Here is a 23,629-nt window from a genome sequence, read left to right on the forward strand (position 1 = left end):
ATTGAAGTGTTATGAATAAATGAAACCCGAGGGTGTAAGTATAAACAGTTCAGTCAGTGCAACTGCACAGGGGCCTCAGTCAAATGAGGGAAAATGGTTCTCTGGTGAAAATATGACAGAAGTATACTGGATTATGTTCTATAGCTAAATTTTCCACCTAATACAGGTATTGATTTTGTTCGTCATGTATATACTCAAATGAGCAAACCCAGCTTTGTCGTGGTTTAGAAAGAAAAAGTCAGTATTGAGCAAACTATATTCTACATAGTATAATATAACAAATATAAATAAACTATTGAAAATGGTTCTCTTAAATGAATATTTTCTCATTTTCTTTTGTCACATGACATATACAGATGCAATGATGATTGCTGGATGATGTATGTTTTAGTCCAATCGTAACTCCATGTGATCATTTGACAAGACATCAGAATTTTGGCGAGGTGAAGCGCAAAATCAGTCTATACTTAAAAGCGATGCACACTTAGGCAAGCCCAGCCAGCAGTCAGGCCATTCAAACACAAAAAGTGATTGCAAGAAAAGTTAGTAGAGAAAAGAAGAGGACAAGAAGGTTGCAAAGCTCTCTAAATTCATTTCTTTTGGATTTTTTACAGCTGCCAGACTACGTACAAGCCCCTCGCTGCGGCCTTTGGGTGTGTTTCAACAAGCATGTAGTAGGTAAGTTAACCTTAGCTGCAAGCAAAATTACAGTGGTCTTAATAACCTCAGGCTTTTGTGTTTGATGTAAATTTTAAGACAAGGCATATATTTATTATGTAGGCTAAGTTGTAGGCTACTTGTAAAATAATGTTTCTACCAGGTGGATAGTCAGCCTATGAATTATTATGGGTAAGCTAACTAATAGCCTAGTAGATGCTGTCTATTCCTTGCATTGGATAACCATTATATTTTCCATATTTTTGGTTGCAGGTCTAAACAGTCGGAAACAGAGTCAGAATCATTCAAATAGGTGAGTACAAGTGCAATTTCAAGGGGATATGGGGTCTGATGGGCCGCCGTGCCCTGTTTAAAAATTTATTATTTTGGAGTCAGGTCGGTGTTTTGTTGTGTGTGTATGTCCTTTTGGGGGTAAACTGTTTGCGTACCACTGTAGCTGGCCAGTCTTTGGGACGTGTTATTTGTTTATAAGTATAGCAGCTCTCTTCTTTCTTATTTACAATAATCTCTTGCCTCCATGTCCAAGAGGAGTGCAGCTGTTGTTAGTCATGAGGTTGTTGTACAAAAAAGTGCCCGAAAAAGTGCATTGTCATGTCAGCACAACAGTTGCTAGTTGTCACGTTTGTGAACTTTGGCTGTCACAGCACTGTCCATGCTTCTGATCACTTTCTCTTTGACCTCTGTACTCTGCAAATACAATAGCCCAGGTAATACGGTTCCACTGTAAAATCCAACACATGGTTGGTATTGTATATATATGCCTAATTGTGTGTGCATATCAAAATGTGTGTATGTGTGTGTGTGCATTGTAGCTAAGAAGTCATCAGACCATCATAATAGCCTGCACTGGGGCCCATTATTGCTAACTTAGGCCACTGATCTACACCTGTATAATTCCACACAGACTGCCAATGTCTTTTTTATATAGTAATTTGAATAATCGATTAAATAAAATGAAGCAGTTGGAGCAGTCTCTCCCAATTTCAAAGATGCATTTGACAGATTAAACCATGATATTCTTATTTAACTTAAAACTTTAAAACAAATTTAATCTCACCTATAAGTGTTTACAGTAGCTTAAAGTACAGTTACAGTAGTCCTATCTTTCCAATCTTGTTCTATGTGTTATTTTTAATAATGAGAAATCATATTTTCTAAAGACTTAAACAGGAGTCCCTCAGAGTTGTGTCCTTGGTCCACTTCTTTTCAGTTTATATATCAATGACTTGCCACAGTAATGTCTTGAAGCTGGTTTTCAGACGTATGCAGATGATACAGTCATATATGTATCTGGTAGATCATCTCTGCCAGTTTTCACACAGCTGTCATATAATTTTCAAACCATAGCAGCATGGTTTGAGAACTCTTGTTTTAGACTCAACGTTAAGAGGCCTTAAAAGGTGTCATTTTGCGTGTCTTCAAGGGCTCATCCCTCATTAGTAGCCAGTAAGTTAAATCTAAATATTAATGGTCAAGGTATTGAACAGGTTTTGAATATCTCGGCCTGAAGTTAAAAGTCCCTCCTAAAAAGCATTTTTAAATGCTGAGTAAGGTTGCAAAAGCAAAAATAAATAAACTGACTTCTTTGAGACTACCTACCTTTTCATGATGCAGATAGTTTCACATACTCTATGATCTTTTCAAACTTAAGTTATTGTGTAACCTCTTTATCACAAGCCCCATTTACAACTAAGCCTCTTATTATGATACATAGTTAAGCAATTCAAATTCTTGACAGAAAGCCAATAAGATCACATTAGCAGGAACTGCAAGGTACCTTTATTTAAATCCTCGTTTGGACAGATAGGAACATGCAGAATTTCTTCGGTCCTTCTTATTTCTGTGTTTGGGATGTTTATGGATGTGTCCCCCTAAAGCACTCAGGGCAGGGCTTTATAAAAAGGTAGCGACCAAGCGCCATACCATTTGCAGCCGTTATCTAAGAGACACAGCACGAATAAAATGCAAATTGAGTGAGGTGAAACGCCATGCGAAAGTGAATCTTGAGTTGGCTTTTGCATTAACTTGTGATGGTGAGCATGTTTACAAACAGCTACAGACAATCCAGCATTGTATACCTTTAGTGTATATATTTATTGTTGGCTTTGTGTTTTGTACTTACTCATGTAAGACCCATCTAGGGACAGGTATTGTAAATTAGCTTAGGCTATATAGGCTGCATTGAGTGGCATCGTTTTGTGCAACATACTTGTCCCTATACTCTAAAAAAAAAAACCCAAAAAACAAATTTGTCATATAAAAGTATTGTAACACTAAGAGTGTTCTTAATGGCTTCCAAAAATGCTAACACTAACTGTTTACTGTATAAAGGCATCACTCCCAGTCCGCCTGTGTGTGTGGTCATGTACACAAACCATTTACAGTGCCGAATTGCTTTGTGTCGACTAATTAACAAAACACACCAAGAGGATGAGACCCTGGCCCCCTCATCAGCCATGTTCTCTCCCCATGTGCTTTCTGTGTCTTTGTCTCACACTTTGTTCTAGTCCACAGAGCTCACAGTAGGATTTAAACTATGGCCGTCATTAAAGAATAACAAATCACAGTGAACATGTGCTGAGTGGCAGCTGATCTAAAGCAGCCAATAAAACATTGCACGCAAAGCTAGGAATCGTGGCTCTAATGTGGCAGAACAAAGAGAAGCACTTGAGGGGCCCACGGTATAGATTAAAAATGCTGAACAATTAAGACTGGGCATAATCGCAGACAAAAGACGGTCTTCTAATAGAAACTGTTCAGCACTGACATGTCACCCTGGATCAAAAAATTTCAGTTTGAAGCCTCCACTCTGCTGTGACTGTTTTAGTCTGAATTAAGGTTTAGAATGAGACAAAAAAACAATAAACCCCAGAGTCAGCCTCTCTGTTGGCCAAATCATTGCTTCTCCACATAGCCACATATACAAAACCTTACCATATGAAGAGAAAGCAAACCTTGCCTTTTATTAACACCTACAAAGTAAAAAAATCGGCTATTTTCTCCTGCAAATTCTGGCACTTTTTATACAGTTTTCTTTACTTTCATTCATAAAGCTCTAATTTTAGCAAACCCACTACCCGTTTGAAAAAAGAAAACAACAACAACAACAACAGGACAGGGCCTTTGCGTGTTTGAGAGTGTCCATTCCCAGCCAAAGGGTATGACCCCGTTATAGAGTAGGAACAGGTCATGGGCCCTGGAGACTTAACCTCTGCTAATGGGCTATAAACTCGATGCCTTTTCCCACATACAATAGGAGTGCGAACTGATTGACCAACTGACTATTTGCCTCTTCAGTTACACGCTGGACCCTGCATTGTAGAGGCCTCATTCTATAGATCCAGGCAGGCAGCGCCCATTAACAAACTGCACGCAATCCCCTGAATGCAGCTGCCCCGATGATGTCACCCATCCTTCCATTTGACAAAATTATACATTTAAATTACTTATATGATGGTTCATAAGCATGTACAGCTTATATAATGCATACAACATATAAAATAGGCCACCAAGTAATGGCTCAAACGAACCCAATTCAACACTTTACTGCAGTAGTGGAGGTAGCCTACATCTACTTATACTATACTTACTAGTTTGTACTTGATTTGAGCATTTTACATTTTCTGCTACTTTATAGTTTCAAAGGGTTATGTAGGCTATATTTTGATGCTAAACTTTTAAACTTTTATTTAAAGGGATACTTTGCCAATTTTTAACTAGCTTTGTGTGGGTACTATGTGTATATGAACCACGGTAAACTTTCTTCCATTTTGCCAGCACCCACATCTCCCTCGTCATCTGCCAGTAAAAATCCATGGCTGAAGGGCTGTAACTCAAACTACAGATTGTATTCCAGCATTTTTGTATGCCTGCCAACACAGACACAAAGAGTATAGAAGTAGACTGAGAGACAGAGCCACCCCTCTCTCACTCATAAACACAGATCAAATTCATATTAAATGGTAAAACTAGGCAGTGCTGATCCATATAAACAAAGTTTATTTTATTGTATTGCCAATTTCTCACCTAAAATGTCTCCAGAAACATATTTCAGTGCACTGTTTAGCTGTTATACAAGAGTTTGTGAACTAGAAGTTTGTGCCATATGTTTCCTGTAATAGGAGGCTGAAAAAAACTGAGATCAAAAGGTAAAATCAGAAACAAATTTTAGTGCACTGTTTAACTGTTATACAACACTGTTTGTTACCAGCTGGCCACCATATTGTTTTCAGACAACTTGCATTACTTCACCCACCAGTGGAAGTGTTTATTGTTCTGGTGCAGCACAGTCAATTGTGGTAGTTGCAGGTTTTCTTCCTCTTAAGTTAAAGCAAATGCCGTTTTTTCTGTTTTCTCTGGTCACATAGCACCAGTTTCAACAGTTTTTGCATCTTTCTACAATAGACAGCCCAGCTTTATCAAAAGAACATCTTTCCAGCTGTTAAATACTTTTAGAAGTAAAAAAAATGTAAATGCGGAACTTTTATTTATAACAGAGAATTTCTACACTGTGGTATTTCTACTTTCACTTGAGTAAGAAATCTGGGTATTTTATTGTACTCCATCCACCACTGACTTTACTCCTCTGTTGTACACACTTCAGATTTCCTCCTCTTCCACCGTCTGTCCCGACCTCAGCTTCGTAATGACCTATCAAAAACAGGAAATGGAAACAGAAAAAAACAAATAAAGTTAGTATGACTGTTTGAATGTGGCCATCAAAATATGTGATATTTTACATAGACATCTTTAGTCATCTTTTGTAACACATACAGTAACACAAACCTCTTTCAGCTGGGCAATCTCTTTGCTCTCCACATGTCTCTGAGCATTGTTGGTTATGGCCTTCACTCTTGTTGCATAACTGGAAAATTCAGGAAGTTAATCTTTTTAAACCTGAGCACATTGGCATGATTTCATTCAAAACATGGGAATAAGGCAATGAGCAACAAAAGAAGAAACTGTCCAAAATTTGCAAGAAATTTGTAAAAAAAAAAAAAAACAACAACAAAGAAACAAAAAAAGCACAAGAAAATTACTTGAAAATTTGTAATAAATGAATAAATAAACACAAAATGACAATAAAAAAACAAGGAAATGACCTTGAAAAAGTGCTTAAAAATTTTAGTAATTCAAAGATATAAATACTTGTGAAAGGTGTCTAAAAGAAGACAAGTGATGACAAGTGATGTCGCTCCAGGTTTAAAAGGGTTAAGGTGTTTATAGGAGTTTGTTAGCATTCAGTAAATTAGAAAAGATGGATCTCTATTTGTAGCTTACACAAGAGATGTGAGCGTCTCATCGAGGTTGCATTCTGAAGGGGAGATGTTGACGATCATGAGGGTTTTGGCATTTCCACCCAGAGAGTCCTGCATCACCTGGGAGAGATGAAACGCATGTCTGCATTACAGTCCATTATCACATATAAGCAGTTTATTGCTCATTGCTACAGGTTTGTGTTTGAATTCACTCAAAATTCAAAGCATGCTGTTTTTTTTGAATGATTACCTGTGTGAGCTTGCTGTTCCTGTAGGGTACATGTGGCAGTTCAGCAGACAGGGCTGAGATCACATCGCCCAGCGCACTCAGAGACTTGTTGATGGAGTTAGCCTCCTGCAGACGAGAGGAGAGTTAGAGGCCATAATACTTTCAATTATTTTTACAATCAACTGATGAGCCTATCAAAAAAAAACAAAAACATTATGAACAGACCTTTAGCTGGTGGTTCTTAGCACCAGTCTTGGCCGCTCTCTCGCTGCCTGCCAGGTCCACCAGACTCAGCTTCCCCGTGCTCACGCTCCCATTAGTCAGATTCCTGCCCTCCACCATGATGCAAACAATCAGATGGGAGCGGGAACTCTCCACATTCATCTCTTGGGAAACAGACACGACATAAAAGTCGCTGAATTGACTTTGATAGCTTTGACATTAGATACAGATAATCCCAATTCAGCAAATTATTCAGTGGTGGAAAAAGTACATTTACACATTTAGTTTTAGGTCCTCGTACAGTAGCGAATTTTAACTTTGATTACTTATTTTATTTATGAAATGTCAGCAACAAGTACAAAATCCTAATTACAATGTGAGAGTTTGAATCATTATTGCAAATTTGACCAACTGTCTAAAATCTTTCTCAAAAATCTGACCCCTGACCCCCGTATAGCTATTCTGGGCAATAGTAAAGTGCTGATAAACTTTGATGGTCATGAAATGAAACTTATTTTGTTGGCTATCACTGGAAATCAAAGACCCCTCCCTCAAATAAACAGTGGTGGACAGAACTGTTATCTTATTACACCCCTGAAAAAATTATGTATCATATAAGAGGGCAACAATTACATTTTCAAAAAGTCTGGGTTCGTGTTGTAGATTATATCCCCAGTATGGGGGGTAAACTAGAGCAGCTTATGTAATATAATTGTAGCCTGTATTTGCTGTATTTGTCTTCTCTCTCCCCGCTTTTTTGTTGTTGCTGTTGTTGTTGTTGTTGTTTTGAGACTCTACTTGAGCTTAATGAGATCTCGGTATAATGGCATGTGCTGTTTTGCACTAGGTTTGGGCTGGGGTGAGATGGGAAATCATCATGTTGAAAAATTCAGTGTGCTTTACAAATTATTTGTGAAAAAAATTATTTGTGAAATCGAATTAAAATAAAATAGTTAAAAAAAAATCCTAATTACAATCTCCCAGAGCCAAAGGTGATGTTTTTCAAAAACAGAATGATTTATTTTAGATTCATATAAAAAAGAAACATTTGAGAATGTTGACATTATTTTTCTTGAGAAAAACATGTAAAATTCCTAGGATCAATTAATAATTGAAGTGTTTTAGATCAAGTCAAAATGTCTGTGACTAAAGAGGAAAAAAATTCAAAATTACCATTAAAAACATATCTATCTATCTATCTATCTATCTATCTATCTATCTATATATATATATATATATATATATATATATATATATATAATGTTACAACACAATTATTCTTTATCATTCTGTACCTTCCTTTCTTCCATAGTATTTAGTAAAATATAAGTGTGTGAGTTTTTTTTTATTAGTTATTGTTATGCATAATTTTGTAGTTTGTTTCTCCAGCTCATGCATGGATTACTGAACAGACCAGGGGCCCAAAGTGTCATGGGCCCCACTGGTCATCTGCAGAACGTCATTTAAATTATTGTCACGTATACTGACCAAAAGACTAAAAAGGGCTGCAAAGAGATGAAAACAAGAGACACAAAATGACATCAAAGAGACAAAAAACAAAGAGATGCAAAAAAACAAGAACAACAAAAAAGAGGCAAAACAACAAAGTTCATGTGTCTTGCTCAGGTGGTGGGTCCTTTTGCATATCTGTGCCCAGGGGCCTGTTGTCTCCTAATCTGCCCATGCTCCAGCTCCCTGTTACTAAAACATGAGGCGCATCCTGTGATGAATCTGATGACCTGTGTGCATCTATAAAACAATGTTGCTCCTCTTCCTACAGTATGCTGATTCACAGTTTTGCTGCGCTGCCACTCACTGCCTGGTCCAGTAATGATGTACCTAGCTGCCGCCCCGTCATACTGACTGTAACTAACACGATTAATCCAAACCATTTAGCAGGGCCCTGTTTGAACTGGGCAGCATGGCACGGTATAGAGGACTCACTGGTAGCAGAGATGTGTCGGTTGGCGCAGGCCTGCTGGAACAGAGCATAGAGCTCCTGGGCACTGGAAGCCTCTTTTGTCTCTGCTCCTTGGGCGAAAACAACCCCTTTTCTGTTCCTCTTGATCTCCACCCGCCTGGCCTGGCCATGGGACTGGGGCTGTGCATGGGCCTCACCAGCCAGGCTCACAAAGAGGTCCTGCAGCATGTCGTTGTACAGCTCCAGCATATAGGCTGAAACCTGAGGTAAAAGGATGGAGACGCAGACAGAGAGGAATAAAGTCAGGGGAGATGAGAGATGATGTGAGGTTCTCATTATTTATTTAATTCAATGTAAAATCTTTCCATTCTCCCAGATACAGTCACATCGATGATACACTGTCTGTTACCTTGAAGTCAAATTTGGCGCTGCTTTCCCGTATGATATCAAATATAGCATTAAAAGATCTCGGCATGATCCCGGGGTTCTTCTGTTCTTTATCTCCGACCATGGTGAAGGTCTTCCCTGAGCCCGTCTGACCATACGTAAAGATGCAGACGTTGTAACCATCGATAGCTGACTGGATCAGCCTGTGGAGGAAACAAATTCTGAACTGCTCTGCTGATAGCATTGAAACATCTGTACTTTGATTTCAGGCCCCTCAGGCACCTCCATCAGCTACCTATGTGACTAAAGCTACTAAACCTTTACCGTAGGCTGAATTGACACAAATTTGTAGCCTATTTTTATTTATTACTACTACTAAATATATATATATATATATATATATATATATATATATATATATATATATATATATATATATATATATATATATATATATATATATATATATATATATATAAAATATTTTTTACAGGTACTGATTATTTTATTTATTAATTATTTCTTTAAAAAAAAAAACTTTCCTTTTTTTTTGGCTTCATTTCAGGTAATTCCTTAGTTACAATAGTTACTTGTAACTTTTTACAAATGTCATGCTAAATTGTGGGAAATTTCTCAAGATGCTAATCACTGCCACCTTTTGAAAAAAATCAAGCCAGTTTGCTTACGGCTTACAAGAGTTTGAGAGAAATTTGTGAATATTCTGTATAATCCTGCTCACCTGTTGGTGTCATGAAACAGGTCTTCCTGAGAGGCTTCAGCACTAAACACCTTGTCAAACTGAAACTCTCTCTGCCCACGGGGGGTTTCCACAGTGACAGAGTAATCATCTATTTTCTCCACAACGACGGCTCCACCTTGTGCAGTCTCTGTTCGGTTTAATGGTCGAATCCGACAAAACACTCTGATTTTGCCTAAGAAAAAATATAGGACACAACACCATAATAAAAGAGAGGTTTAAACTGAGAAGGCCTCACTTCTTGGTGTTTTATTTCACACATAAACCTTTAATTTTCGGGACTGTGTTACCTTTCATGTCTTCCACCATATTGTAGTACTTCTTCCTCATTGTCCTTTCTGAGGTGTAGTTCTCAATTATTTTCTTTTTCTCCTCTTTGACTTGCTTTAGCTTTAGAGAAGAGTATGAAAACACACAGCTGAATTGAAGAATCGGTGTAAAACATGTATTTTGTAGCTGCTTGGACTAGAAATATACTGACTCTATGCAAGTCAGTATATTTGCAGCAATGTCTTCAAGCTGTTAAATCACAGACAATAATGAATCCAGTTTATGTCAGCTGACTGCATCCAAACCATCACACAACAGCCGCAGGCTTGGTATGTATGATGCCCTAACAACTCATGTGATTTATGTCACAGTCTGCCCTCATGATGGTACAGCCGAAATTCAGCAAATTCACCACTGATGTTATTGAGTGGCACTTGTGTAAAATAACAACGAATACCCAATTCTGTTTCTTGCTGAATATAGAGGGCAGCTTACCATCTCTGAGGCTTGACCTGATACTTTGACCTGTGTGATAAAAAACCAACCTGATCCTGCAGCAAGAGAAGCTGTTGACCGACACTCTTCACTCCCTCTGTGGTTCGGATCGTCCCTTGTCCCAGTATGTCTTCCATCTCTGAGACCGTGTCGCAGTCTGAGCAAAACAAAAATGAAAACTCACATGCACCTGTGAGCCAATTATAGTGCAGATACAGAAACATACAGTTTTTGTACAGCGAGACAGATGTACGTGATAGCGCCTAGTGCAAGTATTACAGTTAATAGTAAAAGCAATGTTGTAGCACTTAAGATGAGTCTTGGTTTCAAGACTACTTTTTGAATGTCTCAGTTTTGTCTTGGTCTCAGACAGAATAATGGATTAATGGATTTTATTTCAAGACTGGTCAAGACTACAACTGTGAGGATATCAATAAATTGCCTGTGCAAAATATATATATATATATGTATATAGTGTTGAAAAAATGGCTAAGTTCATTTCTGCTCCTTAGAGTTTGTTTATTACACACATATATATATATATATATATATATATATATATATATATATATATATATATATATATATATATATATATATATATATATATATATATATATATATATATATATATATCTTGGTCTTGGCTTGGTCTTGGTTAAGGCGTTCTTGACTGCTGAATGCATGTGATGTGAGTATAATCATTCATTTACAGTTGGCTGCAGTCAACATATTTATTTACCATATATTTCAGGACTTTTGCCAGTTTTGATGCAGTCCAAAGCCAGTTGAGAGACCTCGTGCCCCCTCACTGTTTCTTGTAGTAAAGACAAACTTGACTCATATTCATCTAACCTGAAATGCGAAAAAAACAAACATTTGAATGATTATATATCAGACACTAAATGAAAGAAAGGCAATGTGAAAATTAGCCCCATTTACCCTACCACTTTTATATAGAAATTATCTGTGGGTATTTCAACCAGCAAGCAGTCAGTTATGGTTTATGTCAATGATCTCTAACCCATCTTGGTCGGTGGTTTTATCCTCTCTGTCATTACTATCTTCATGGGCCATCTGTAGACGGTCCAGTTTGTCTCTGGCATCAACCAGAGCAACCCGATTCTCCTCAATCATGTGGTCCAGAAGAGCTCTGGTCTCAGACACAGCACTGCAGATAGCATGAGCCTGGAAAACAAAACAATGCAATATATGGTATCAATACAACAAAGTCGTAAAATCAGGGTTATATCTAAAGATACGATTCGATACGATAAGATACGATACGATACGATACGATACGATACGATACGATACGATACGATACGATATGATACGATACTGTATTGTTCCTGTAGTCTCAGTCTCATACTATGCCCATAAATGCCTTCGTACTCACAATAAAACAAAACACAAATGTACAAAACAGCACCAGTTGCAACAAATCACACCAATAAATTGGACATAATTCAAAAAGCACATGCAAAATAATGCACATACATTGCACATAACACATATTTCACACACCCGTTGTTAAAACATCATTGAACTATCACGCAATCCCTGCAGCCTTAAGCAGCATTGTTTAAAAGCTTGATAGAGGTAGGAACAAGCAGAATAAGTATTTCCTGTCACTAGAAAACAAGAATGCCATATTTAAAATAAGTTAATACACAGAAATTCAGAAGTTGGTTTCCACATAGTTTTATAGTTGAACAGCACCGTGTGTATGACAGTGGGAAGCAGGACACTGCAGGGTGGCTTAGGGACAGGGCTCCTCTCCGCCTCCAGCAGCTCAGTGATCTCTCTCTCCCTCTGACACAGGCTCTCTTTTAGCTCCTCCAGACGGGCTTTAGCTCCCTCCAGTGGCTGATTTGGGTCACTGCCAGCCTGTAGACAGAGCCACCTTAAAGGGTCAGTGCGCTCAAATCACAAAAAAATATTTTGACATACAGATTATATCTCAAAAATTCTGCCACCACCCAAATACCTAAATATCAAACGTGTTTAATGTGGTAGTCTCGGATCATTTCCCAGTCTTTGTAATATGACCTGTTCCACATCTGTTCCCTCAGAAGGTGTCTCATGAAGTTTTCTATTGGTTACTTTGTTGATATGTTTATAATCTTAGCTCATGCACCTCAGATATGATCAGGCTGCCATGGTAACTAATTCCAACCCACCACAGCGTGTTGAGCAGAAACTCCTTTGTTCTCTGTGCTTTCACCTTCCTCTGCAGCTTCCTGCTGCTCCTGTGATGTTACTGTCAACATTTCTTGGACTTTTCCTACTTCCTGTCTGGCCAGTTGCAGCTCCTGCAGTGCTGGTCAGTGTCACAGGGCATTAGTTGAGGTATTGCATGCAAAGGTCAGTTGTTTTGCAGGCATACAAATAGTATAAATGGCTGCATGCAGACTCACTGGAGGCCTGGTGGCTGTGCAGGGCATCCAGCCTGTTGGAGAACAGTTCCAGCATTTTGCTCTAAAAGAAAGACCAAAGTTGGTCCATTAATTATGTAATACTATAAAAAAAAGGTGCCTTTACTGAAATATGGCCACAAGGGTGTGCTACAGTCCAAAGGAACGCATACAAGTTTATGAAGCCTATGCAACCTTCTCTCTGTGCCACTGTAGGGCCTCCTCTTTACTCCTCCTCCTCTCCGCTCTCTGCTCCTCCAGCAGCTGCTCATTCTGCGCAGTCAAGGCCTGCAGGAAACAGGAAGGACATGAAATACATTATAAATAGATAAAACTGTTAAACTTCTCAGCTAAATGGGTTGTAACATAACGCCAACATTTCCGCTGAAGTTCTGAAGCAGAGATCAGAGAGTTTGACTGTTTTGTTGAACGTCACGATGAGTGAGAACAAAATGTGCCACATGAGGAGTTGCAGGGGAGTGAGCCAGATAATAAGGCAGGAAGTAGGAAAATTTAGGGAGTTGGTTAGGTTTGAAATAATAAAGACACTTCGCTAAGAGGTAGGGAGGGAGAGATGGACGACTGACTAATAATGACCATCACTGACCGCGACTCTCCTCTCCCAGTCAGCGTTCTTATTCTCCACCTTCTCCTGGTAGACGTCCAGGATCCTCCTCAGAGTGTTTAACTTGTTCTGGTGATGAGATCTGATCCTCTGCGCGGTCCACTCCTGATCACACAATGAGACCGGTATCACTGTTATTTGCTAGGACTTTTTCTCTCTCTCTCATACACGCTTACATGCCTCCTGACCTGGTTCTCTCGCACTGTGACCCGAAAGCTCTCCTCCAGCTCCTGCACCATTTCCAGGTGTCTTCTCTTCATTGCTTCCATGTCTGCAGCTATCTGTTTTGGGATGTATAGTACACACATAAACACCTCACATGTATGAAATAGCATCTTGGTTGCAAATACTATTTTTTTTAGATTATTATTATTAACATTATTATTATAAATTTTTATTAATTTTATAACATAACAGCACAATGCTCTCCACATTCTCAAATACAAAAAAAATAAGTAAACAAATAAATAAAATAATAATAGACAATAATATAATAGGGAAAAGAAAAAGAAACTAAAATAAACTTTACAAAACAACTAAAAAACAACCATCTATATAAAAAAAGGCAGATACATCAAGAAAGATGACGAAGTTCTCTCAAACAGACCATCATGCCCCTTTACTTTGTGCCGTTAGTCTCTCTAAGAGTAAGACATTGCAAGTTTCCTGGTGCCACTGTGTGACTGAGGGAGGTTTGTCACTTATCCACTGCTTTAAGATACATCTCCTACCAAGGAGTAGGAGTTTGTCACATAGTTTGAAGCCAGATTTACTCAGGAACAGTGTTTTAGATGGCAAGCTCGGTATGAAGAGGCCTTCATCTTTAGTTTCATTTAGTTATTTTCAGCAAAAAAAACTTTGCTCAATTCCTGTGCAATATTGCTCCAGAATTTTGAGATCTTAGGACATTCCCAAAAATTGAATGTATGTCCCAGCATTTCTTTTACATTTAATACAAAGAGGGGAGATCAGGTCGTTCATTTTAATAAGAATAAAAGATGTTACGTGGGATCTGCAGAGTATCATTATTTTTAAAATATATTGTTTATGTTGGGATTTTTGAGAAACATAAGCATATGCAATCAGCATAACAAAACGAGGTATACAAAGATATATGTAAAGCTGCACAATACTTGCACACAGATTTGTGCATGTTGGTCTAACATTTTGTACAGAACCATATTCTTACACACACACACACACACACACACACACTTAAACAAACAGCAAAATAAAAAAAAACCGAAACAAACAAAACAAAAAAAAAAGGTTTAGTACTGAAATTTGTTTCTTTCTAACACATTTTTCATTGTAGAATCTACCTTATCCTTTTCAAATTCTACCATGTATGCATTTTAAATTTTTTAGATTAAATGCCTCCCTGGGCCACAGCAGCAGCATCAGGGCAGCCATGTGAGTGTGAGGAACAACACAACACAGTGTCTGACAGTGTCTTCATTGTGTGTCTGCTATCTCACTGAACAACTGGAAACAGCAAACGCTCTAAGTCACATGTCTAAAGGAAAATCACTGTTTCATAAGAAGTTTGGAGTCATACTTGTTTTTCAATATTTATGTCTAGTGCTATTAAATGGATTCTCCTCGGAACATAAGCACTTCGCTGTGTAAGACACGGTGCTTGTTCTGTGCTGTTGTCCCGTGATGATGGATGATTTTACCTGAGTGACGCAGATTTCGGCTGACTCGTAGGGGATGTAGATCCTGACCTCTTGTGACCTGTCTGCCTCTGTCGCTTCACTGCTGTCTGACAGCTGAGACTCTGATGTGCCTGCAGACAGAACATGCTGTAAATCACCATTCAGTTTGCATGCATGCAAAATGAAAGCAGCCACTATCACTATGTACATTTATAATAAGGGTACAAATCATATACTAAAGAAATGTTTAACTAATGCATGGCTCATGAAGATTTAATGCATGAGCGAACACAGGACATATCATGGATTACTGTGGCTCACCATTTACAAATGATTAAGTCACTTTGACTATATGTGATGAGTCCATTCAAATCGATCAAGTACAGAATGTTAATACACAGTTACGTCATACATTAAGTAATGATTGATTATTCGATCAACCCTCAAAACATGAGCAAAAATACTTGATTTCTTTTGAAACATAGGAAGTTGGCAATGAGCAACTTAAGAAAAATGATCCAAAAATTTGCAAGAAATTAATAAAAAGTACAAGAACATCACTTATAAATGAAGATTATTTTTTTTTAATCAACTATTTTCTTTCAAAGTCCTGGACATTTCCTGGCAGTTTTCCCCCATGTTTCCAAAAGAATTTAAGAATTTGAACCAAATTAGCTCATAGTTCAAAGGTTTAAATACTTGTGAAAGGTGTCTAAACGCAGCAAATGAAAGTGATGCTGATCCAGGTTTCAAAGTGTTAATTGCTCAACTAAATTAGCTGGATTCCCGATACATTAAAGTTCACCTCAGATCTATACATAAGCTCAGCCTCTCTGAGAGCATAAGAGTATATATCCTCATAAATAATATGCTTTTTTCCTGTCCATTCTCCTGAAATTTGTCACTCGACACCTGTTAGATCAGGGGTGTCAAACTCATTTTAGTTAACAGGCCACATAAATTTGACCTTAAGTGGGCCACAGTGGAATACACCTATATTGAGACATCTCTCACGTGATCCTCTGAGAACCAGGGTTATGCAAGTAATCTAAAGTTCTCATTAATAGCATTTGCTTCGATGTCTCACTACAGGTGTATCCCGTAGTGAGACATCTCACTCGTGCTACTGTGAGAACTCAGGTTACGCAAGTCGCCTAACGTTATCTCCTACCTTACAGACCATTTTTCAAGGCTGATACAGATTCTTATGTACAGAAGCTGCTGATTGAAAATATTCAATAATGTTTAATAATGATCATGATAAGTATTCATTGTTCAGGAACATAAACCACGCCTCGATCACATTCTCTTTCTGCACAAAGGTATTTAAGCACCCCTGATTATCTACTGCGCTAAATTCCTCTTCTTACAACAAAAACAAACTAACTACATGTGTGTTTGCACACTTGGTTTGCATCCCAGGACAAGTGTAATTTAATTAAAAAAAGGCTTCATATGTCTGTGGGAATCTGTTCTGCTTTCAAAGAAGCTGCATGGATCTAAAATAAACTTTGATGTAACTGGAATCCAGCTAATTTGATCCCATTGATTAAAGTATGAAATAAATGCGCATAACATTTCTAACTTGATGTGAGGTAAACAGATTAATTCATAATGACAGGAATTCATCATAAATCCTGCATTCATTCATGCATTAAATCATCACGAGCCATACATTAGTTACACAATATTTCAAGTTCCAGTGTGTATTATTTAGGAGGATATACTGGCAGAAATGGAATATAATATTATATGAATGTTTTCTTTAGTGTAATCTAATGTAATCTTGGTTTAATCACCTGAAAATGAAAGTTGCTGTTTTTGTCTCCTTAGAATGAGCCGTTTATATAGGGAGCAGATCTTAGAAGATTGCTTAGTTGCACCGCCATGTTTCTACAGTAGCCCAGAATGGACAAACCAAACACTGGCTTTAGATAGGGCCATTATTGTTTTCATGTTTTTGCATTGGCCACTGTAGTAAGAAATCCCCTTTGCGAAGAGAGCATCGGAAAAATCACAGAATTTGTTTTCATTTTATTTTTTATATAAAACTCAGACAATTAGGCACCCAGTAAAAACTGAACAATGAACACTTAAGGAATCCTCACCGTGAGTTCACGCTTGGCACATGAGAGAAGTTTCAGCTGGTTGCAGTCTGTAATCCATACCACAAGGTACCATTAAATCCCCTAAATTATACGCACTGGACCTTTAACTATGTGATTTGTACCATCATGATAATGTGTTACCATGATAGTCAATATCAAGCTTTAGTTCTCTAACCTCCACAGCTTCTTTATTCCTGCAGTATCTCTCTGACCTCCCCAACTAACCCCCTCATCAACATCATCCCTCTCTACCAGCACCCCACCCTCTCTGTTTCCTCATCATTTTACAGCACCTCGGTTGACTTCTTGTCTGGGGTATTTTCTGTGGTCGGCGCCGATCCAGCGTCTGAATGCAGCCCACCTCCTCATCCACAGGCTTTTGTGATGAATGACAGCTTGAACAATGAAGCAAATGTTGAGGAACAGTTGGAAACAGCCCAGAGAGTGGAGTAATAGGCGAGGGACAGAGGAGAGTAAAAGCTCTTTTAACACATATTTCTATTGTCTTATTATTGTGAATGCAAATGTGTAATATTACAATTTTGAATCGCACCACACCTGAATAATGAACAGGTGCAACTTCAATTGTCATAATTAAAAACAAATTTGTTTGTGGTTCATCAACATCGTTTTGGTAACTAGTTATGTAATTTTAAGATGTTTTCACTGTCAAACAAGGTAAAATAGTTCTGCTCTGTTTGTATTTCCTGCTATCTGAGAAACACAAACAACAACCAAAGAATTATAGCAATCCAGAGGGTTATTCTTTAGACATTTAACTGAGGAGGACTTCAAAAATTCAATTACATAATCATAATAGTGTACAGATGTATGCCCTGGAACCTCTTTCAGCTTTGTGTGTGTAAAGTGCCCAAACCCTGAAGGTCATATTTTAGCAGATTGCTCTCAAAAATGAACAAAAAACCCAACCATACAGCAATTGTATGACATCAAGATAAAGTCATTCAACATGTTCCCTCATCATTTTTTCTAATCAAAATTGATTTGCACTGTTTATTTTTGTTTAAAATGCATTTATCATTGGCATGCATGCGGTTTAGGGAAAATAAAACACATAAATCTCAGTGAAACCATCTACATTTTATTTATGATGTTTAAAACACGTTTTACATCTTTATGATGATAATGAGTGATTAGCATGCAGTTTATTGTCTATTTACATGTCTAGATAATTCATTGAAAATTTAGGTGATTTCAGCGATTGTGTTAATTTTCCAGTTAGTCCCTGTTTATTCTGAAGTTTGTCCATCAGTATGTGTGGCCGTATCTACAATGATGACACAGTCCATAAAATGCCTCCCCTTTAAATATTTTATCTCTCTGTCTCTTACATTCCCATCCCGCCCTCTCCCCTCTTTGTTTCCTCATACAGGAATGTGGGCGTGCCGTCATGTCGCTACTTTCCTGCCAGAAACACCTTTCAGTGGAAAAACAGAAATTATATCAGGAATTACAAAGGAAAGTTGGTGGGATGAAGTGCAGAGGTTAAAGGTCACTACAGCAATCGGTACAGTTTACACCTTCTTAATTGCATGTGTGTATGTGGGTGTTTACAGGTCTGACCTGCTGTGCTGTCCTCATACTGGTCAAACTGTGTGTTGTGAATTATGGGACACGGCCTCTCGTCCTTTAGCTCTGGGACGCTGCCTGGTAAATCCTCCAGCACCTGGGCTGTGACAGGGACGCGTCCAGGCCGCGAGGATGCTGCATGGTCCTCAGGGTAGGTTGACCTGTTAGGTGTCTCCCAGGCGCCTGGGAAAAAATGAACATACAGATGGTGTGCAGAAGCGCAAAGTTAAATATGCAAACAGATGTAGAAATAAGGGACAGAGTGTAGACTTTACTTCCTTCAAAAAACATAGGAAAAAAAGCAATGACCAACGAAAACAAAAGACCCCAAAATTAGCAAGAAATTAGTCAAAAGTACAAGAACATTACCTGAAAATTAGTTTAAAAAAACAACAAAACAGACTTGGATACTGTGCTCTTTTGTAGAATAATTTCAATTAAAATTATTTAATGAATTATTTAAATTTAAATGATTAAATTAAATTATGATAATTGAAAATATTGTATTTTTTCCCCAACTTTTTTCTCTATGCCTTTCCCCCCATATTTTTCAAAGAAATTGCACCACTTTGTTAACGTTTCATAGGTTGAAATACCTGTGAAAGACATCTGAATGCAGCACAGGAAGGTTTCAAAGGGTTAAAATTAAACAAAGTATAGATGGATGTAGATGATCACTTAAGATGAAATGCTAAAAAGAAGCCGCAGCAGGAGAACAAAAACATCTGGACTGAAGATGCTTACAGTGACATAATGCAGGCATGATGCCAGTCTTTATATATCATAAAAGAACCCACAGATCTCTGCACATTAAAAAATCTGCAAAACAGCTACAGTCACACCAGCTGTTAAGTGTGCCGTCTGTTAGCATGTGGGTTTGCAACTGTAGTGGACCCTGCTTACTTTCATGTCCAGATCTCAGACCAGACCCTGGCAGGAACGATATGTTACGTTTGTTCTGATGCGCTGACTGCTCCGCTGCTTCACAGCGGAGGCAGCCAAGCAGCTGAAATATTTAAACCTTGTCTAACTTCGCCCGTCTGCCAGCAACACATTTATAAGTCAGAACATCTCCTTACGACATACAGCGTGGTAACTGATACAGAAATGAACGCAAAGATGTCATCAACACAATGTAGTTGGAGGGCATTACGGTTGTATAAGCGGTAAGTTGTTTTTTACACTCACGTTGCTTGCCTGCAGGCGCCACAGAGTGATGTCTCCCCACTTTCTTTCCCAAGAAGGTCAGTGAATAAGATCCATTCTCAGCTCCAGAAGAGTTCACATACATACTGTATATAATTGTGAGTTGGTTGTTCCTATTGACCTTATGTTTGGTTTTCGTAGGTGAGGATATGCACTTGGATCAGTCTCAAATCTGTAGAGAAGAGAAGGTTGAAATTATTTTATAACCACAAAGATCCCAGTAAGATGAAAAATTTGAATTTAAATGCAATTGAAAATCCCAAGATATTTTAATCTCCGTATGAACTCTTGTTCAACCATTTAAACTAGTTGCAGATGTCATAAAGCTCACACAGCAGTTTCACTCAGGGAGAGTAATCCTTTTGTCAGTCTCTCCAAACGGCTGTAAGCTACGAGCTTCTCCACAGGAAAAACTGAAAATCCCAAACTTTGAGTTTTTTCTTTCCAATTTCACAGTGCTGCATCAGGACAAATCTCACATCTTACATGGCAAAGATTGGCACAATGCAAGCTTCTGCTAAATCAAATGATTCAAAACTGAAATTTGTGAACTGCAAAAAAAGATACACTGCCATGACACTGATACAAATCTGAAATATACGCATAAATTAAACAGAAAACACATTCAATTTCGATTGAACACTGACAAACAAAGAATTAAGATGACTTGATGATAAAAGGTCTACCTGTTTGAGAGCAGATCAGTTCCTGTCAGTGTGATTCAGTGCAGTTTGAGTGCTGCTATGCTGACCAGGAGCGTGAGGACACATCGACCCTGATCTCTAAGGGGAACCAAACTCTAAACAGTCTTTAAATATTAAACCTGCAGAGATGGAGTTTCACAAGCTTAAACCCCACACAGCCTGCTGGTAAAAAGATGCCCCAAACAGTCCTCAGGTTTCCCATGTGTAAGATACAGATTGTAACTGGATGCTGTCACACACTGACAGACACACATATATAGTTTGTACGCACACATACACACACACACACAGTTTACTCTGTCTTGTTTGTTTTCCAGGAGGCCTCACACTTTCCTCGATTGTGGGTCAAAGGAGAGAGGCTGAAATAGTTCAACCACATCCAGATAAACTGCGCTGAGGAGCATCAGGAAAATATCCTCATGCAGGTTTGTTGCAAAAAAGAGAAAATAAGTAACTAGGTCAGTAAACTTTATTTAAAAAGCACCTTTCGAGACCAGTTGCAAGGGTGCGTATAGTGCACAAGTGCCTTGGCACACTCTCAGGTTTATAGAAATGATACATAGCTGCCCTCAGTGGTAGAGTGTAATTAATTGTATGGTTGCCTCGGACACCAGTGTGTGAACGTGTGTGTGAATGGGTGAATGTGTCATGTAGTGTGAAAGCACTATAAAAGTGCTACACAATTGCAGTAATTTGACTTAAAAGTTAAATAAAAGTGTCAGATTTTACAGTGTACTTTTTACACCTCTTCATTTATTTGTTTTTCAAGATTTTAAAATTTAGCATTTTAAAATATGACCAGTGGTTGCCAGTCAATTTGGTTTGTGATCCTGTACCAAAAACAGTGCCATCCTGCTGTCGTATTTCAGATGTCTTTGAGTTGTTCACAGTTTTATCCTAGGAAGAGTGGCTATTATTTGCTCAAATCATTGAACTCAACAGGCGTCTCTATGGGATGGGCTTTTAATTCCTCCCACACAAAACTTGCTCAGCAAACATGGAAATACAGTCAAACTGGCTTTAATTTATTCAAAACCATGGGAAGAAGGTAATGAGCAACAACAAATAAAAAAATGACCCAGAGGTTGGCAAGAATGTGTGAAAAGTACAAGAAAATTACCTGTTTGGAAAAATTTGGAAAAAAAAAATCCAAAGAAAAAAAGAGGAAGTAAAACAAAATGAAAACACATGAAAAAACACGTTTAAAAATATAGAAATTCTGTTAAAAAAACCAAAAACAAAACAAAAAAAAAACCCACACAATTAAATATATAATTATGAATATAATTCATTGGACAATTTTCCCTAGCTTTTTTAAAAGTAGTCTTTTACATCCACTATCTCTCTTTTTATATCTCTTTTTTGTGTTTATATTGTTTACTATGCAGATAATATCGTCTTCTTTGGTGCACATTGTTTCAGTGAAAGTAACTGAATGACTGAATAATGGACAGTCTTACCAAGCTAATGATGTGTGCATCATGTCTTCACTGACAAAAGTTCAAATATATATACATACATATTTGTTTGTGTGATCTATGCAGCTAACTAACGTTAATCACCAACAGGTCGGCAACAACCTTGTTTTTTACATCCAAAGAACCTCTACAAAAATGAACTTCATGGCAACCAGACTGGGTCTTAAATTGAGACAGGCCTTTATTTGTCAAAATGTGTCACTATACCCAGATCGTAAAAGGGACTGGGCATTTAATTGGGACTCCGCTTGTATTTGAAGTTTTACTGTATGTACCTCTTGTTATGGAAAATTGTATCTTATGAGCTAACCTTTTGAAATTGCTTCTTCAACATTGCCTGAGCATCTGTACACTTCCACTGTTATGCATCACCCACACTTTCGGCACAAAAGGAAGACTGACAGCGTGTCAGACAGAGATGTGATCTGTGACAGTCTGATAAGTTAGACAGAAAGCATCCTTTGTTTCACCCTAACCCTTTGTTTGACCTTTCCCCGACCACATCTTGTATAAAAACTGTATAAATACTCCGCGCATTTTTTTCTTCTTTGCATCTCATGATCAGCCCCCTGATGATGCCAATTTGTCCAAAAGCTGCTTTAAAACAAGCTCCATGTCAAGCAGCTATAAGAGTAAACTGCTACAAGTACACTTACTTCTTCTTTTTCTTCCTCCTCTTCTTCTTCTACTCTTCTTCCACAGTTTTCTGCATCCATATTCATCCTGAAGTGGAATCAAATCAATTTAATGGCCATTACTGCTGCTGATTAAAAGGTATTGTACTATTTTGTCCTTTTGCCCTTCTGTGAGGATTTCCTGTTTTTTTTTTAGACTAAGACATTTATTTAAAACATTTGGACCACAGCTTGAGCATCTGTTTAACACACCTTACTTAGAGACAAATCCACCCATGATGCCACTTTAATGAAAAAACAGCTCCCCTCCCCCATCCTTCTCTCTTCACTGTCCAACCCCTGCTCTGGCCGTAATACACTGTGGATGAATACAGTGTCACTCAAATGTGTGGCAACTGCAACAAATAAAAAGTTGTGCAATCAAACACACACTGATCCTAAGAGAGAAAGGAAGTCTTTAAACACAAAGTTTCTATGGACGTCATCAGGGGCCTGTGAGGACTTGATTATTCAGACTCTTCCCAACAGTGTAATGATAAAGCGTGACTGAACTCGAGTGATGAAATCAGTTAATTGTGTTTTCTTGGCTGGTAATCTCAGCAGTGTGAAAGCATTGCCCTCTGATGAGGCACTTAGACAGCAGGTAGTGTCAGGCCTTGACTGTGTTGCCGTGACGACACGCCACACCTTAAAAAAACTCATTACCTCATCGCGCCACAGCAGACTCGATCTGAGGAATGTCAAGGTGGTCTTTGCTCAGTCGTTCAGACAGGTACTGTCATGCTCAGGTGTGCAGGGACTGAGACGAGGGGTTTCACAGGTCAGCACAGAGTTGGGCTTTGGTTCATTTGATTAGGTTATTTATGAGTAACACTGATAACAGTAGGGGTGTCAAAAGAGAAGTACTATTTAATTTTGTTTTCTGGTAAATGAAACAACATTAACATCAAAATAGTGCCTATGCTAGGGACTCTCTGCATTCCAGCAGTAA

At 38.1% G+C, this 23,629-nt stretch overlaps 2 protein-coding genes and 1 long non-coding RNA gene across 3 annotated transcripts; 1 reads left to right on the top strand and 2 right to left on the bottom strand.

The window, feature by feature from the left end:
- Nucleotides 1-613: 613 nt before the first annotated feature.
- On the top strand, nucleotides 614-23,054 carry LOC148189790 (uncharacterized). Its single transcript, XR_015776327.1, has 6 exons — nucleotides 614-678; nucleotides 931-970; nucleotides 18,419-18,553; nucleotides 18,680-18,766; nucleotides 20,843-20,950; nucleotides 22,706-23,054. It is a non-coding gene; the product is annotated as an uncharacterized LOC148189790 (long non-coding RNA).
- LOC121944109 (uncharacterized) lies at nucleotides 4,492-12,693 on the bottom strand. The gene is made up of 15 exons (XM_042487787.2): nucleotides 12,638-12,693; nucleotides 12,401-12,540; nucleotides 11,940-12,107; nucleotides 11,242-11,405; nucleotides 10,960-11,072; nucleotides 10,268-10,374; nucleotides 9,743-9,842; nucleotides 9,435-9,627; nucleotides 8,718-8,898; nucleotides 8,332-8,569; nucleotides 6,391-6,551; nucleotides 6,187-6,291; nucleotides 5,959-6,056; nucleotides 5,464-5,542; nucleotides 4,492-5,328 (listed from the first exon to the last, which is right to left on the bottom strand). Exons 1-15 carry the CDS (start codon nucleotides 12,690-12,692, stop codon nucleotides 5,278-5,280), a joined length of 1,953 nt encoding a protein of 650 aa, XP_042343721.2. The 5' UTR covers nucleotide 12,693; the 3' UTR covers nucleotides 4,492-5,277.
- Nucleotides 18,106-20,809, bottom strand: LOC148189791 (uncharacterized). Its single transcript, XM_088076046.1, has 4 exons — nucleotides 20,508-20,809; nucleotides 19,804-19,993; nucleotides 18,610-18,798; nucleotides 18,106-18,463 (listed from the first exon to the last, which is right to left on the bottom strand). Exons 2-4 carry the CDS (start codon nucleotides 19,904-19,906, stop codon nucleotides 18,435-18,437), a joined length of 321 nt encoding a protein of 106 aa, XP_087932172.1. The 5' UTR covers nucleotides 19,907-19,993; nucleotides 20,508-20,809; the 3' UTR covers nucleotides 18,106-18,434.
- Nucleotides 23,055-23,629: the final 575 nt, after the last annotated feature.

This window comes from Plectropomus leopardus, chromosome 4 (genome assembly GCF_026936395.1).
Source record: "Plectropomus leopardus strain MGB_pleo_1.0 chromosome 4, ASM2693639v1, whole genome shotgun sequence".
Classification (NCBI taxonomy): domain Eukaryota; kingdom Metazoa; phylum Chordata; class Actinopteri; order Perciformes; family Serranidae; genus Plectropomus; species Plectropomus leopardus.

Excerpts from the sequence above, each read along its gene's own strand:
- LOC148189791 (XM_088076046.1), bottom strand. The coding sequence starts at position 19,906 with ATGTATGTGAACTCTTCTGGAGCTGAGAATGGATCTTATTCACTGACC. Across the intron at positions 18,799-19,803 it reads GGCGCCTGCAGGCAAGCAAC|GCGCCTGGGAGACACCTAAC; the intron begins GTGAGTGTAAAA and ends ATTTTTTCCCAG. Across the intron at positions 18,464-18,609 it reads GTATGAGGACAGCACAGCAG|GTGTTTCTGGCAGGAAAGTA; the intron begins GTCAGACCTGTA and ends TTCCACTGAAAG.
- LOC121944109 (XM_042487787.2), bottom strand. The coding sequence starts at position 12,692 with ATGCTGGAACTGTTCTCCAACAGGCTGGATGCCCTGCACAGCCACCAG. Across the intron at positions 9,843-10,267 it reads TTCTCTTGCTGCAGGATCAG|CTAAAGCAAGTCAAAGAGGA; the intron begins GTTGGTTTTTTA and ends TCTTCTCTAAAG. Across the intron at positions 6,292-6,390 it reads CTAAGAACCACCAGCTAAAG|GAGGCTAACTCCATCAACAA; the intron begins GTCTGTTCATAA and ends TCTCGTCTGCAG.